The following is a 12,970-nucleotide window of genomic DNA, read 5'->3' as shown; positions in this document are numbered from 1 at the left end:
TTGCTGCAATATAAACAGCCGGAGCAGCATTTGCCAGCTTCTTCCCACTCCTTCCCTGCTTCGGGCTGAATCACCAGGTGCTTTGGGTAACGCAGCCCAGCCCTGCCAGGAAGGGGAGCAAGGGAATGGTGACTCTGACCCCAAAGCAGTACATCCGTGTCTTGAAATGAATAAATACGCCTTGTAAGAAACGATCCGTTTCAAAGCTTGATGCAATCCCCCTTTCTCCCAGCCTTACATACTCCAGTGGAGAGACCACGGCATAAAATCAGAGAAACCTGTCTGGAAAAGGATGGTTTCCTAACAACTCCCTGGAGTCAGAACCAGACCTCTGAGCCTGCCTTACCAGCAGAAAGGTCCTTCCCAAGCAGAAAGCCCCCAGCTAGCAAAGGGACAGAGACCCTGGGCAGCCAAGGCACTGAGTGCTGGGCCAGGAGCAGCAGCTCTTTTCATCATCTACAGCCGACACCTGCAAAGGTCAAGAGGTAAAGAGCAGGGAGGAGGAAAGTGGTGAAGCTAAAAGAATTAGTGAATTAATGTCTCTTGAATCAAGGAGCATTGGTTATCTGGGAAGACAGAGGGATTTCATCAGAGAAGACCCCCAGAGCTGCAGGTGGAAAGCAGCTGCAGTTCCACAGCACAGGCTTGAACGAGTGATGCTAGGGGTGCATTATGCACCCCTGAGCTGAAAGCACAGCCGTAAGCCGTCATTAATTCACACGCGCTAAACAATCCTGTCGCAGGGCACCGTGACGAGAGGAGGGAACCGATGGCGCAAATCCAGAAGGACCAGACAGGGGAAAGGGAAAAATGGTGCTGAATGGAAGGATCTGACCCACAAAAGAGAAAAAAGAAAGGGATCACTGGTTGAAAGACGTGCCACGGTTCCAGGGTTCACGCAAATAACTTGCTATTTGCCCCGGTGTTCAGGCATTATGCCTCCTCTCCAAGCTGGAAGAAGCAGCAGCCCCAATGTGGGCACCCAGGCTGGGATCTCCGCACGAGGCATTTGGAGTTGCAAACACGATCTTCCGCTCAAGCGGCTCGGTGCTGCCACATCAGTGGAGCCGTGCTCATTTACACCGGCTGCGGATCTGACCTCGTGCTGACGGGCAATGGCAACCGCGGCTCCGGCCCACGGCGCTTCAGGCAACAACCGTGCACGCCGGATTAACATCCAGTTCCCATCGTCTTTGTAAATCCATCAACTAATATCAGGTTCGTAAAGGGGAAGGGGTAAGTAACACTGATGGGAAATCCCTCAGCTGTTGGATCCCTTTCTGCTGACTGCGTTACAGAACTGAGCGTGCGCCTATTAACGCCCCTGTATTTCTGTCATGCGGTGAATTTAATGGCTAATCAAATGCAAAAAACGTAACCCAAAATCTAGTCCATGCTGCGCCTGCCGTGTCATGGTTTGGTATTGACCCTCACAGTCAAGGACCTCCTTGCTCTCACCTGTTGCTGCAGCCAGATGCTGGCTTACAAAAATTTCAAAATGAACTTGGTCTTATTCTTTCTAGCTAGAAATTCTGCACTTATCAGAAAAGCTGAGCCTCCACTGAGCTTTTCCAGCCAGCTCCAGGTCAGGTTGTCCCCAAAAGCTGAAGCCAAAATGCGAATTAGTTCAGACCGCCAACAAAATTTTCCTTTGAATAGGAAAGCCGAATCCTTTGACACGCTGGTCTCAGCTCTGGTCTCTTCTGCATTATGAACTGACGTATCTCCTTCCTGCGTTCACCAGCGAGGTGCCACTGGTACGCGTGAGAGTTGGGCCCAGCTTCTACATACATACGTCTCCTTGTTAGAAAGCTTAAAAGCTTTCCTTCTTACGACTATCCGGTAGGAGCCTCATCCAGTGAGCCACCCCTCAACGGCGGTCCCAGCGCACCAGTTCACCAAACCATCCTGTCTTTTGCACAGCCTTTTCAGTTACAACTTGGATGGTCCACGAGAGCTTTGAGAAATTTTCATCCTGAGGACTTTGGCACCGTTGCTTTATTCTTCACGGTAACTGGGCTTCTAACGCACCAGCCTCTGCCTCTCCTTCCAGGACGCTACCTGAGCTAGGGTCACCAGAGATTTATACCACGAGCTCTCTTCGGCTTATGGGCTTGCTCTAAATAGATATTCATCCAATTCATCCCAGTAGGACTTTCTGAACGAAGAGGGAATGAGCTGGCTTATTTATAAGCCAATTTAACAGGTAGAATGCATACCACAGCCACACAGGATGCCTCATCCCCAAAATAAAGCAGGGAACAAGGCTGTCAAAAGAGCAGTTTTGAGAATTGGGGAGTTGTAACGCTTCAACTGTCTTTTTTTTTTTTTAATTATTCTTTGATACAGCTGGGAAGAGCACATGCAATTCAAAAGCACTCTGCTTTAAATGAATATGTACGTGAATCATGCAAGTTAATCAAGGGATGCAGAAAATTCCTTCAAACTTCAGGAAAGAGAATGAAAATATCTCCAAATGGTAGGTGCTGGATCTCTAGAAAGTACACCGTGAGACTCCTTAATAGGATTTTGTGGTCATAAGTGAACAGGTTCTGGCAGGTGACACCAAGCAAAGTTTTTCCCTTTAAAAATCTGAACTTTTGGGTGCTGGTTTATTTAGAAAAGTGGGAATAAGCAATGCAGAGCAGCCCTATAAGCCTCTTGAGAACATGTTCCCAACCAAGATCCACCCTGCACCGCTGCCAGCTCTCCGAGTGCATCTTGTGAAACCCGGTAAATAAATAACAATGCCTTTTTCTCACTTTCACGTCATTTACTTAACACCAGGTACAGTGTTCACTGCGCTTGCTAATTCTGCTGGTTTTTCAGGCTACGGATGCGGGAACAGGAGAGTCTCCAGGTGACACACTGATACCTGTTGAAATTTCCACAAGAGAGAGACAAGAATGTGTCCACGGGCTGATTTTTCACCCATCTCAGCTGCAGTGCTCCTGACCTGCACCACAGTAAATGCAGCAAGAAATATCAAGCCAGTGGGATCCTTCATTCATAAAGTGGCCAAGAGAAGGAAAAAAATAAAATCAGATAACATCTGTGTGGGGAGAATGGAAAAGGTTCGATATCTACAGAGCGCAGGAAACTTCTGGATGAAGACAGATCCCACCAGACACCAGTCTGCATGCCGAGATGCTTAAAAGCCTTTGGAGAGCCTGAGTGCAGATGGTGCAACCACCGACCACCCTGTCAGGTCGGGGTATTTTTGGACTTCCCACTGGGACAGATGAAGCTGCGGTGATTTACACCTGCTCTGAGACCACCCTGGGCCCATTTCCATTTGCAAATAACTAAGAGGACATCTCCCAGCATCAAGTGCTGGGGCAGGGTCTGGAGCACAGGGCTGGTGGGGAGCGGCTGAGGGAGCTGGGGGTGTTCAGCCTGGAGAAGAGGAGGCTGAGGGGAGACCTCATCGCTCTCTGCAGCTCCTGACAGGAGGGGGCAGGGAGGGGGGGTCGGGCTCTTCTCCCAAGTGACAAGTGATAGGACGAGAGGAAATGGGCTCAAGCTGTGCCAGGGGAGGTTTAGATTGGATATTAGGAGACATTTCTTCACAGAAAGAGTGGTCAAGCACTGGAACAGGCTGCCCAGAGAGGTGGTGGGGTCCCCATCCCTGGGGGGGTTCAAAAAACAAGCAGAGGTGGCACTTTGGGACATGGTTTAGTGGGCATGGGGGTGTTGGGTTGATGGTTGGGCTGATGATCTTAGAGGGCCTTTCCAACCTTAGTGATTCCTAGTTTTTACTTTCATTAAAAAATAATCCAGCCACCAAGCCAGGAAACATGAAATTAATTATTTCTCTCCCCTTAATTGGTTTAGTGGCGGAGTTGGCAGTGTTAAGTTAATGGTTGGACTGGATGATCTTCAAGGTCTTTTCCAACCTAAACCATTCTGTGATTCTATTCTATGATTCTAAGTGCCACACGGGCTCCAAGAATGCCTTGTAGGACTCGCTGTACTGCATTACCTTTCATTAACATGATATTTGTGGTTGCTCCTTACTCTGTTAACTGCGGTAAGTGCAGAGGAAAGAGCCACATGACAGAAAGCTTTTTTTCCTAAATAAATTAATAAAAGAAGGCAGCATCACCTCCAGATCCCGACAGACACAAGCTGGTGTAAATCCACTGATTTCAGTGACATTTCTTTGCTTTTTTTCCCTGACTTCAAAGCATCTCAGCCTGTCTGCCACTCTCAGGATTTGGCCACAGAAAACTGGAGCAATTGGGAAGGTTGTTTGGCCTTGCTAGAGATGGACAGGAGAGACCCTGCCGCTGCAGGTGGCAAGTGACGGAGCAAGCGCGGTGGGATTCGGCCGTCAAACCAAGGCTTGGGAAAGTGCATTGCTTGCAACAGGAAAAGATTAAGGATTCTCACCACTTCTGTTTTAGCAGCAAATATTTTACTTTGCAAATGCAAACAGATCTTTGTCACACAGCAGCTCCCTGGATACTTCCCACAAGCGTTGTGGGCTACAGGAATTCCCATGGACCCAACAGCAGTTATGTTCACGATGCCTCAAGAAAGCGACTCCCCACAAAAGTTTCTCTGGCAGCTAACAGAGGCCCAGCCAAGTACGGTAATGAATAACGCTCTCTGCTTGTCACTATCTTGGCTCTGATGCCCGCTGCCCTCCGGGCAGAAACGAAGAGGCACTGGTGGTGTTTTCCATCCCCTAGTTGTGCAAACCAACTGGAAGAAAGTCATGCCTAGCGTACATAGGATTTTTGATTCTTAAAAGAGGGAGCTCCCCCTGCATCCCATCTGTGCTAGTGACAGCCTGGATGAGCAGAGGTCTAGAGAGTACACCTCTGCTCATTAGCCTCTGACTGCTAACAATCATTACAGCTGATTCAACAGAGCACGTAACCTCAGTTTACAGGGTTGGTCTCTACCGCAATCTGTGTGGAGATGCTGCAGGGATGATGCAATCAGAGGACGGCTTGTGTCGCCAGGCTGGGCAATTCCATCCTGGGCAGTTAAATCCCATGTAAAAGTAGAACCGAGAGCTCTATTTACTTTCCACTGAAGTCAAGACTGTTTCTGCTTCACTACAGGAGGAACTGGGCAGGCTGCCTAACCTGCTCCCCTTTCAGTGTCCAGGCAAAGCAGACAGTGGTCCCACCCCAGCGTCTTGGTTTAAGGCAAAGGGAACGTGAAAGAGATGCTAGTGGAGAAAAGAGGCAGAGCCCCATGAGCCCCTGTAAAGAAAACCCCATGATCCCAACCCAAAGCAGAGGGAAGCTTCTTGCCTGACTGCCCAAAAAGAGAGCAGAAGCTTGCATCACCGTTCACCGTGGGACCACTGGCCTCTTCAGTCTCTTTCTGCGCACGGTAAATCCAGGTTCATCACTGCTGCAGCGGGGCACTGACCCCAAAGACAAAACCAGCCTCTGGCAGGCATGACCCACCCCAGGGAGCGTGTCCAGCCATGGGGCGAGAAGTACCAGGGACTCTGCAGAGGACAGCCAGATCTAACAGTGCCGGGCAACCACCCGACACCCTACGAGAGACGGGCAGGAATAACTTACTCTGCATCACTCTCTCTCCATCGCCTAAGCCAGGAAGCTTTTAAACCTGCTCAAAAGCTACTGCCAGAAACCATGAACTTCTGGGAGACCTTTCCAACATGCATCGGCAAGGGTAAAATGTTTTTAAGACAGAGCCTGATCAACCGACGGATGGCATTTCAGGGCTGTCGGGGATAGCTGGGGACTGGACTGCGTGACCCTGGAGATCCCTTCCAGTCCGTTTGTGTACGTATGTATGTATCTACTTATCTATATATAAAAAAAAACATTAGCAAGCTGCTGAGCCTGCACTCACCACGCACTTCCCAGCAAAAGCAAGAGGGACTCGAATGCGCAAAGAATAAATGATTCAGCTCCATCTTGTGTTTCTGCTTTTGACATGCCAAGCAGCACTCCAGCCTGTCAGGATAGAATCCAGACAGCTGCAATATATGTACAAAACTGGGACAATTCAGATTAAAAACCCATTTTCCTCTATGTTTCTCTGAATATTTACCCCTCTCCCAACAGCTGTCCTGAAAGGAAGATAGGAAGAGAGAGGATTTCCCATGATCTGTGTCCGGCTTAGCAATCCTAGCTCCCTCAATTATGTTTGATTGTGCCTCAGCACAGATTATTTTGAAACGATCATCTGCGAGAACCACACAATCAGCGCTCTGTCAGAGGAAAGCAAAAATTGGGGCAGTTCCCGAAAAGGTCTGTAAAAAGCCCTTTGGTCTCCTTTCCAAAGCGAAGCACGCTGCACTTAACAGCGATTGCCTAGGGCCCGGCAATCACGTACTGACGCGTGAATGCTGCTTTCAAGAACAGCAGCTCATCTAGGCACTCTCGGACCATCGCAGACTGCAGCGAGAATCTCAGCCTCCTCGGGTCAGAAATTAAGAGCGCAGACGTATCCCAAAGAATATTTTGTGTGGAGCAGTGTTGTAATCATGGAGAAGTCAAGAGCTGACGACTCTGTCCTTTCTTACGAGCTCTAGGTACTCGGTACAACCACTCATCGCAGCGAAAAAATCAGGCAAAAAGGGACAGTCGACCTTGCGGCGAGTTTGTCTCACTGCCAAAGGGCCCGTCCCCTCAAAAAAAATGACACCCAGATACTCTTGCAGGAGGTTCACCGGCTCAAATCCGCAGGTGGTTTGGTTCCCAATGCCCAGTCCCAAGCAGGATAAAGCTTGAAATGTCAACAGCCTCTCCCCTTGATTCAGTTACACAGCACCTCAGGGAGCACTTCTGGAATCCCTCCTTTGATTATACCGTACAAGTGACTCGACAGACTCTTTTCCCTCCCCTAACAAGCAAGCATCAGGAAACAGCAGTAAACCCCTGCACTGCTGTACCAAAAAAGCCATTTTGACCACCCGCAGAAACACAGGCTCCCTCAAGGCAGGTGTGACTTCACTTCCCAATATCCAAAAATTTGAGAGAAATTGCATGAAAATCATCATTTCAAATAATGTCACAGTTCCACAGCTGTTAGCTACATCAATGACATTGCATTGCTACAGCTCTCCCCCCAAAAAGGTATTTTGAAAGAAAAGCTAAGCGTTCAAGGAAGAATACGCCATCCTAATCAAGAACATGAGGACTGAACTTGAAGTATCCGAGTACTTGCATACGAAGTTGTCCAGATACTCACGCGTGCATCTAGCCAAGTGCCTTGCTGCACCTGAATCAAAGCAGGAAGGTGAAGCAAAACCTTTATGAAAAGGCCTGGTACCCATTAGATTTCTCTCGTTTTGGAGAACAACACCGACAGCTGGACCCGGCTCCGCTCCTGCTCTGCACCAGCACAGCCCGAGCGGGTCCATCCTCCACCACGAGCTGGGCCAGGAGGACCAGACTCCGGAGAAGATGCTGCCCTTGCACAGCGAGCGCTGACTGGGTTTCGGAACAGGCAAGAGGAGCAAGATGCCTACGGCACCCGACGGCTTGTGCCATGCTAACACGCCAGCCAAAAAGAGCCCCTGTGCTCCTGTGAGCGGGTCAGCAGTTACCCATGCCACAGTGCACCCCGGCAGCCCAACACCAGCTGGGAGCAGTGACTGCACCCCATGTGTAAGGACAAGGGCACAGGGCACCAAAACTGCTCCGGCGCATGGGCTTCGTCTTTGTAAGAGTGCAGGAAAGCCACGGAGGAGGTGTTCCTGCTCCCAGTAAAAGGGGGTCAGGACGAGCCCTTTCCGGCAGCAACAGGCACCACCGTACCCCTTCCTCCCACGCCGCAACGTAACGCGGTTACCCTCTTCTCCCAGCCCTCTCGAGGAGCGTCACGGCGAGCGACGGCCTGTCCCTGCATGCACCCGCTGACCCAGCACGGGGCACGAGCTGCACCCAGCAGCCTGCATCCTCCACGGAGCCACGTGCCGCCACGCAGCCTGTGTTCCTGGATGTTCCTGGAAAGCGATCCGGCCGAGCCCCTTTCGGCAAGGGGGTCACGCACCTCCCCATCTCTCCCCAACTCCTTGCCACAGGTTCCCCCACCTTCTCCTGCCAGCAGCGATTCGCTGGAGCGGGGAACGATTATTTCGGCGTTCATCCCAGGAGTGACGCCCATCCCCTTGCACCCTGTCCGCCCGCATCCCTGTCACTTCTGCCCCAGCTCCCTCAGCGAGGGGGTCGCCGGCGTGAGGAGGGGGAGAGGCAGCGGGGCGGACGGAACGGAGCTGACACTAACAACACCCACGTCCCTGCCTCCAGCGCCGGGACCCTCTCCCCCAGCGAGGACGCGTGTGGGAGCGAGCGCGCTGAAGAGAAGCTGATCAGTATTCAGCAAAAGGCTCCGCTACCGCGCTGCCCGCTGCTGTCCCTCCTCCTCCTCCCAGTGACTCGGTGTGCGGGAGGAGGCAGCAGCCCTTCCTCAGCAGCACCCCACGCTGCCACGTCCCCGTCCTCCCCCGCGGCAGATTTCACGCCTCCCTCCTCGCGAAAGCATCGCTCCCCGTCGCTTTTCCAGCTCCGCAGCACAGGTGTCTCCGATCCACCCCCAGGCCATCACTCACAGGCCCCATCGGCAGAGCCTCGGCTCGTGGGAGCCAGCCGGCACGATTTGGGGACCCACGGGGGAGCATCATCTACCCGACGCCCGCCTCCCCGCGCCGGGGGGCAACTCTCCTCCCAAGCAAGGGTGCAAAACGCAGCCCCGGTGCGGGTGATGGTGGGTGGCGATGCTCCCACCCTGCCAGCCAAGGGGAAGGCGGACGGTGCGGGGCAAGGTGTGCTGGCCAGGCAACCCTCCGCAGCCATCTCCCGGCCACGGGGCTCGGCCGGGGCTGCCGACAGAGGCCACCCCGGGACTGGGGCTCACCTTGTGGAGCTTCCACATGGCGCCTAGCGCCTTGACTTCATGGCTGGAGTGCTTGCCCTCCTCCAGGCACTGGTAGCAGACGGGGCTCTTGCACTGCACGCAGTACATGCTGTGGTTCTCCAGCTCGTGGTCGGTGCAGGTGGAGATCTTGCGGGGGCTGAGGCGGCGGCTGACGCGACCCTGGGCCGGCGGGACCAGGCGATGCTTGGCCAGCGGGCCCCGCGGCGGGTGGCACCGCAGGCGGCAGGGATCGCAGTAGAAGACGTCGCACTGCTCGCACATGACGGCCGCCTCCTTGGGCGCCTTCTCGCAGAGCTGGCAGCGCAGGGCCGCCGCCCTGCCCTGTTGGTAGCGGTCGATGACGCCCTCCAGCAACCGGTTGCGGGGAAAACCCCGCAAGCCGCGCTCGTCCAGCACCAGGCTGCGGTGGCACTGCGGGCAGGTGAGGCAGGCGTTGCGTGGCGGCGGCGGGGGAGCCAGGGCGGCGGGGGGCGGCGGGGCGGCCGGCGGGAAGACGCGGACGCCGTTGGGGGATTTCTGGCAAGGGGTGGTGGGAGCGCTGGCGAAGCCCCCGTAGGAGCCGTAGCCGCTGTCCGCCTCGCTGTACAGGCTCATCTTATCCAGGTCCAGGTAGTCGTAGTCGGAGACGGCCGAGCCCGAGGCGCGGCGGCTCTGCGGCGACTCCGACTCCGGCGTCTGCACCAGGATGTTGCGGGCGCACGCCTGGCACAGGTTGTGCGAGCAGGGCAGGATGATGGGCTCCCGGTAAAAGGAGCCGCACACCGGGCATTTCAGCTCCTCTTCCATCTCTTCCATAAGGGAGGGAAAGCGGCGGGCGCGGCGGCGGCCGCGGCAGAGCCAGAGGAGCGACCCGCACCGCACCGCGCCTCGGCGCCGACTGCCGCCCGCCCGCCGCCCGCCCGCCGCGCCCCCGCCCCGCCCCGCCCCGCGCCTCGCCATTGGCCCGCCGCCGGCGGGGAGGCGGGCTCCGCGCTGCGATTGGCTCTGCCGCCTGCCCGTCCGTCTCCTCCCCCCCCCCCCCCCCCCCGCCGGCGGCGCTGCGGGGGTCTCTCCTCAGGGCTGCGGCGCGGAGCTGCGGGGTCGGGCGCCGGGAGTGGGGTCTGCCCCCGGGGCCGCCCCGGCTCCTCCCGCCCCGGTTTCCCCCGTCCTCGGCTCCCCGCCGCTCGCAGGGGGAGCGTCCCTACCGCCACGGGCTTCTCGCCTTCCCTGCGCGCAGCCCGCGGTGCCCGCAGCAGCCTGCCCCAAGCCCCGGGGGTGCCCCCTAAGATGGCGGCCTCCCTCAGGCCCCTGCGCTGCGGTGTCCCCAGGCCCGCAGCCTGGCCGGTGAAGGGGTTCGGGGGCCCCGCTGCCGGCAGCAGGAGGGCCGGCGGTGCCCCGCTGTGTGCTGCTGCCGTGCCTTGGGTCACGGCAGCGGGAGTCAGGTCCCAGCCCTCGGGCGTACTGCGGTGGTCTGCTCAGCATGAGGGGAAGGCGACCTGGGTTCTCTTGCAGAAGAGCCCTGCGAGTTTGGATGGCCGCAGGATGGTTTGCAGCCTCCCTCTTGTTTGGTTTTTAGGGGGACCTGGCGGGTGAGGCTCCGCTGTGGGGGGCTTTGCGGGGCCGCAGGGGGCTGAGCGGTGGAGTGTGAAGGAGCCCCGAGTCCAGGCAGAACAGGAGCGTGTTTGGGGGCAAGTTTTGCAGAGGACGGGGCACGTGTGCGATACGGGGGGCTCCTGCAGTTTCCCCTCTGACAGCACAAGGCGACTTTCAGACCTGGGAGCGCTGGAGACGAGAAATCTATCTGCTGAGGGCCCAGGTCACGAGGCTGTTGTCATCATTATTACAACAGCCACATGTATCTAATAAATGCAACACGCTCAATAATCCTATAGCTTTCTATTAATCATAGCAGTAAGCTGACTGCGTTGATACACAGGCTTGCAGAAGCAGGGAGGCAGGCCTGCGTGGGCCAGCGTGCTGGGGTCCCCGAGCATGGGACACCCCCGTGGGGTGCTGCTGGAGGGCGGGGAGGGGGGCTGGCGGGTCTCCTGCGGCTGGTTTGTCAACCGTGCTTACTCTGAAGGTCGTCTAAAATATCCTGGCAACGTGCAGTGCCATGGTTCCTTTTCAGCCAATGGAAAAATAAGATTACTTGGAATGTTTCTGTCTTATCTCTCATTTCCCTCTCCCTGTGCGCGCGTTTGGGGCTGCCTGTTAGCGCAGTTGCTCTGTGCCTCCCGTGATGGTGTCTTTGGACCTCTCCTGGTGTCTTTGGACCGCTCTTGGGAGAGGAGCCGTGACGAGAGCAGCACGGTATGGGAGCTTGGGGGCAGAGGGTCCCCAGCCTGGGGCTTGAAATTGGAGCTCAGAGGGGCTGCAGAGTCTCTGCGAAGCCACGGTGGGGGCAGTGAGGGGCTGAAGAAGGTTGGGAGCAATCCCCTATGCGAGGCGCGGGGCCCTGGCCCAAAGGGAAGGATGAATTCTATGATTCTATTTAGATTGTATATTAGGAAAAATTTCTTCACGGAAAGAATAGTCAAGCATTGGAACAGGCTGCCCAGAGAGGTGGTGGGGTCCCCATCCCTGGAGGGGCTCAAAAAACGGGCAGAGGTGGCACTTTGGGACATGGTTTAGTGGGCATGGGGGTGTTGGGTTGATGGTTGGACAGATGATCTTAGAGGTCCTTTCCAACCTTAGTGATTCCTAGTTTTTACTTTCATGAAAAAATAATGCAGCCACCAAGCCAGGAAACATGAAATTGCTACTCTCCCCTTAATTGATTTAGTGGTGGACTTGGCAGTGTTAGGTTAATGGTTGGACTGGATGATCTTAAAGGTCTTTTCCAACCTAAATGATTCTATGATTCTATGAGCCCTTGCCACCATTCACAGGCAGTTACTGAGGGTGCAGGGAGAGTGGCTTTGGGATCCCGATGCTCAACAGCTAAGCCATGGGATGGCACAGGGGGACTGGCGGCAAAGATGGGGAAACTGAGGCAGGTTCACAGCAACTCCCCAGTAACCATGAGAGGGTGAGAGCTGGATGCCCCTGTGGCTGAGGTTTTGGCCAGTTTGGGGCCAAGGGCCAAGACCTGAGCTTAGCTGGAGCTCCAGCACCCTGGGCAGAGGGGTGGGGGAGCCCCCGGTGAGGCTCGTCAGGGCAATTAAGTGCCCTCAGAGCCCTGACACGGTGCGTGACAGTCCCCGCTGATGGGCATGATCTTGCAGCATCCAGGAGAGGCAGTGATCTGCTTGGCGCTGGAAGCGTCCAGACAAAACGGGACAGTCACCGGTGCTCTTTCCTCTGGCTGCTTGTACGTGCACATCCAGAGTGCTGGGAACCGGTACGGATCCCACTACCCCAGAAATCCTTCTTGAGGAGCCGTTCGTGGGCCGCTGTCGCTGAGCCACGCTGTTCCTCTGAGTCTTGGGCAGATTAAAGAGATATGGTGTGAGTAGCCGTGGCGGCAGGGACCGATGCCGGCTGCTGGGTTCATGCCTCTGCAGGGACACAGGTGACTCCACAGCCCGGGACCGCTGAGCCTGAGCTGTGGTGTTGCGTGGGCGAGCGCAGGGACGGATAGCAGGGGAGCAGAGGAGCGATCCCGCTGGAGCAGAGCATCGCTCCCAGCACGCCTGCCCATTAGCCAACAGCTGGGGTAGGTACCGAAGAGATTCGAGTGGGATTTATCAGATTTAGCCTTGAAAGGCCCAATCCTTTGCAGGCAGGGGTGCTGAGAGGCTCTTTCCATCCCCTCATGGGTTCGTGCAGTTCCCAGGATCCAGCGAGCAGATACAATCTCAAGCTCCCACATTGGTATTCAGAAGGGGGAGAAGCCCAAGAGCTGAGATGCACAGGGAAGGCACCGTCATTTCTCAGCCTGATAAGGAGGGACAAGTGATAAGGAGAAAAAGAATTTCCAAGTGTGTCTCTCTCCTGCTCTGTGCAGGGGCGAGAGCAGGGGTGCTTTGTACTTTCCTTTCTGCTTCTCCAGGCTCCTGCTGGCTCCGTATCAACCGCCGGCACTGTGGCTTCCCCTGAACTCTGCTGAGCATTCCTCATTTGCTCCTTTTTGGTGTCTGCTCAGAGTTGGTCATTTTTTTTTCCCTGCTCTCAT

General features: G+C 55.4%; 1 protein-coding gene across 2 annotated transcripts in view; it reads right to left on the bottom strand.

The window, feature by feature from the left end:
• TRIM9 (tripartite motif containing 9) overlaps nucleotides 1-9,669 on the bottom strand; it is a 75,939-nt gene extending 66,270 nt beyond the window's left edge. For both annotated transcript variants that reach the window (XM_075712140.1, XM_075712142.1), the window contains exon 1: nucleotides 8,854-9,669. In XM_075712140.1, the coding sequence (XP_075568255.1) occupies nucleotides 8,854-9,669 (816 nt within the window). The remainder of the gene's footprint in view (nucleotides 1-8,853) is intronic.
• Nucleotides 9,670-12,970: the final 3,301 nt, after the last annotated feature.

This window comes from Pelecanus crispus, chromosome 6 (genome assembly GCF_030463565.1).
Source record: "Pelecanus crispus isolate bPelCri1 chromosome 6, bPelCri1.pri, whole genome shotgun sequence".
Classification (NCBI taxonomy): domain Eukaryota; kingdom Metazoa; phylum Chordata; class Aves; order Pelecaniformes; family Pelecanidae; genus Pelecanus; species Pelecanus crispus.
Note: the sequence above shows the minus strand (reverse complement) of the source record. Positions and strands in the feature narration are given on the sequence as shown.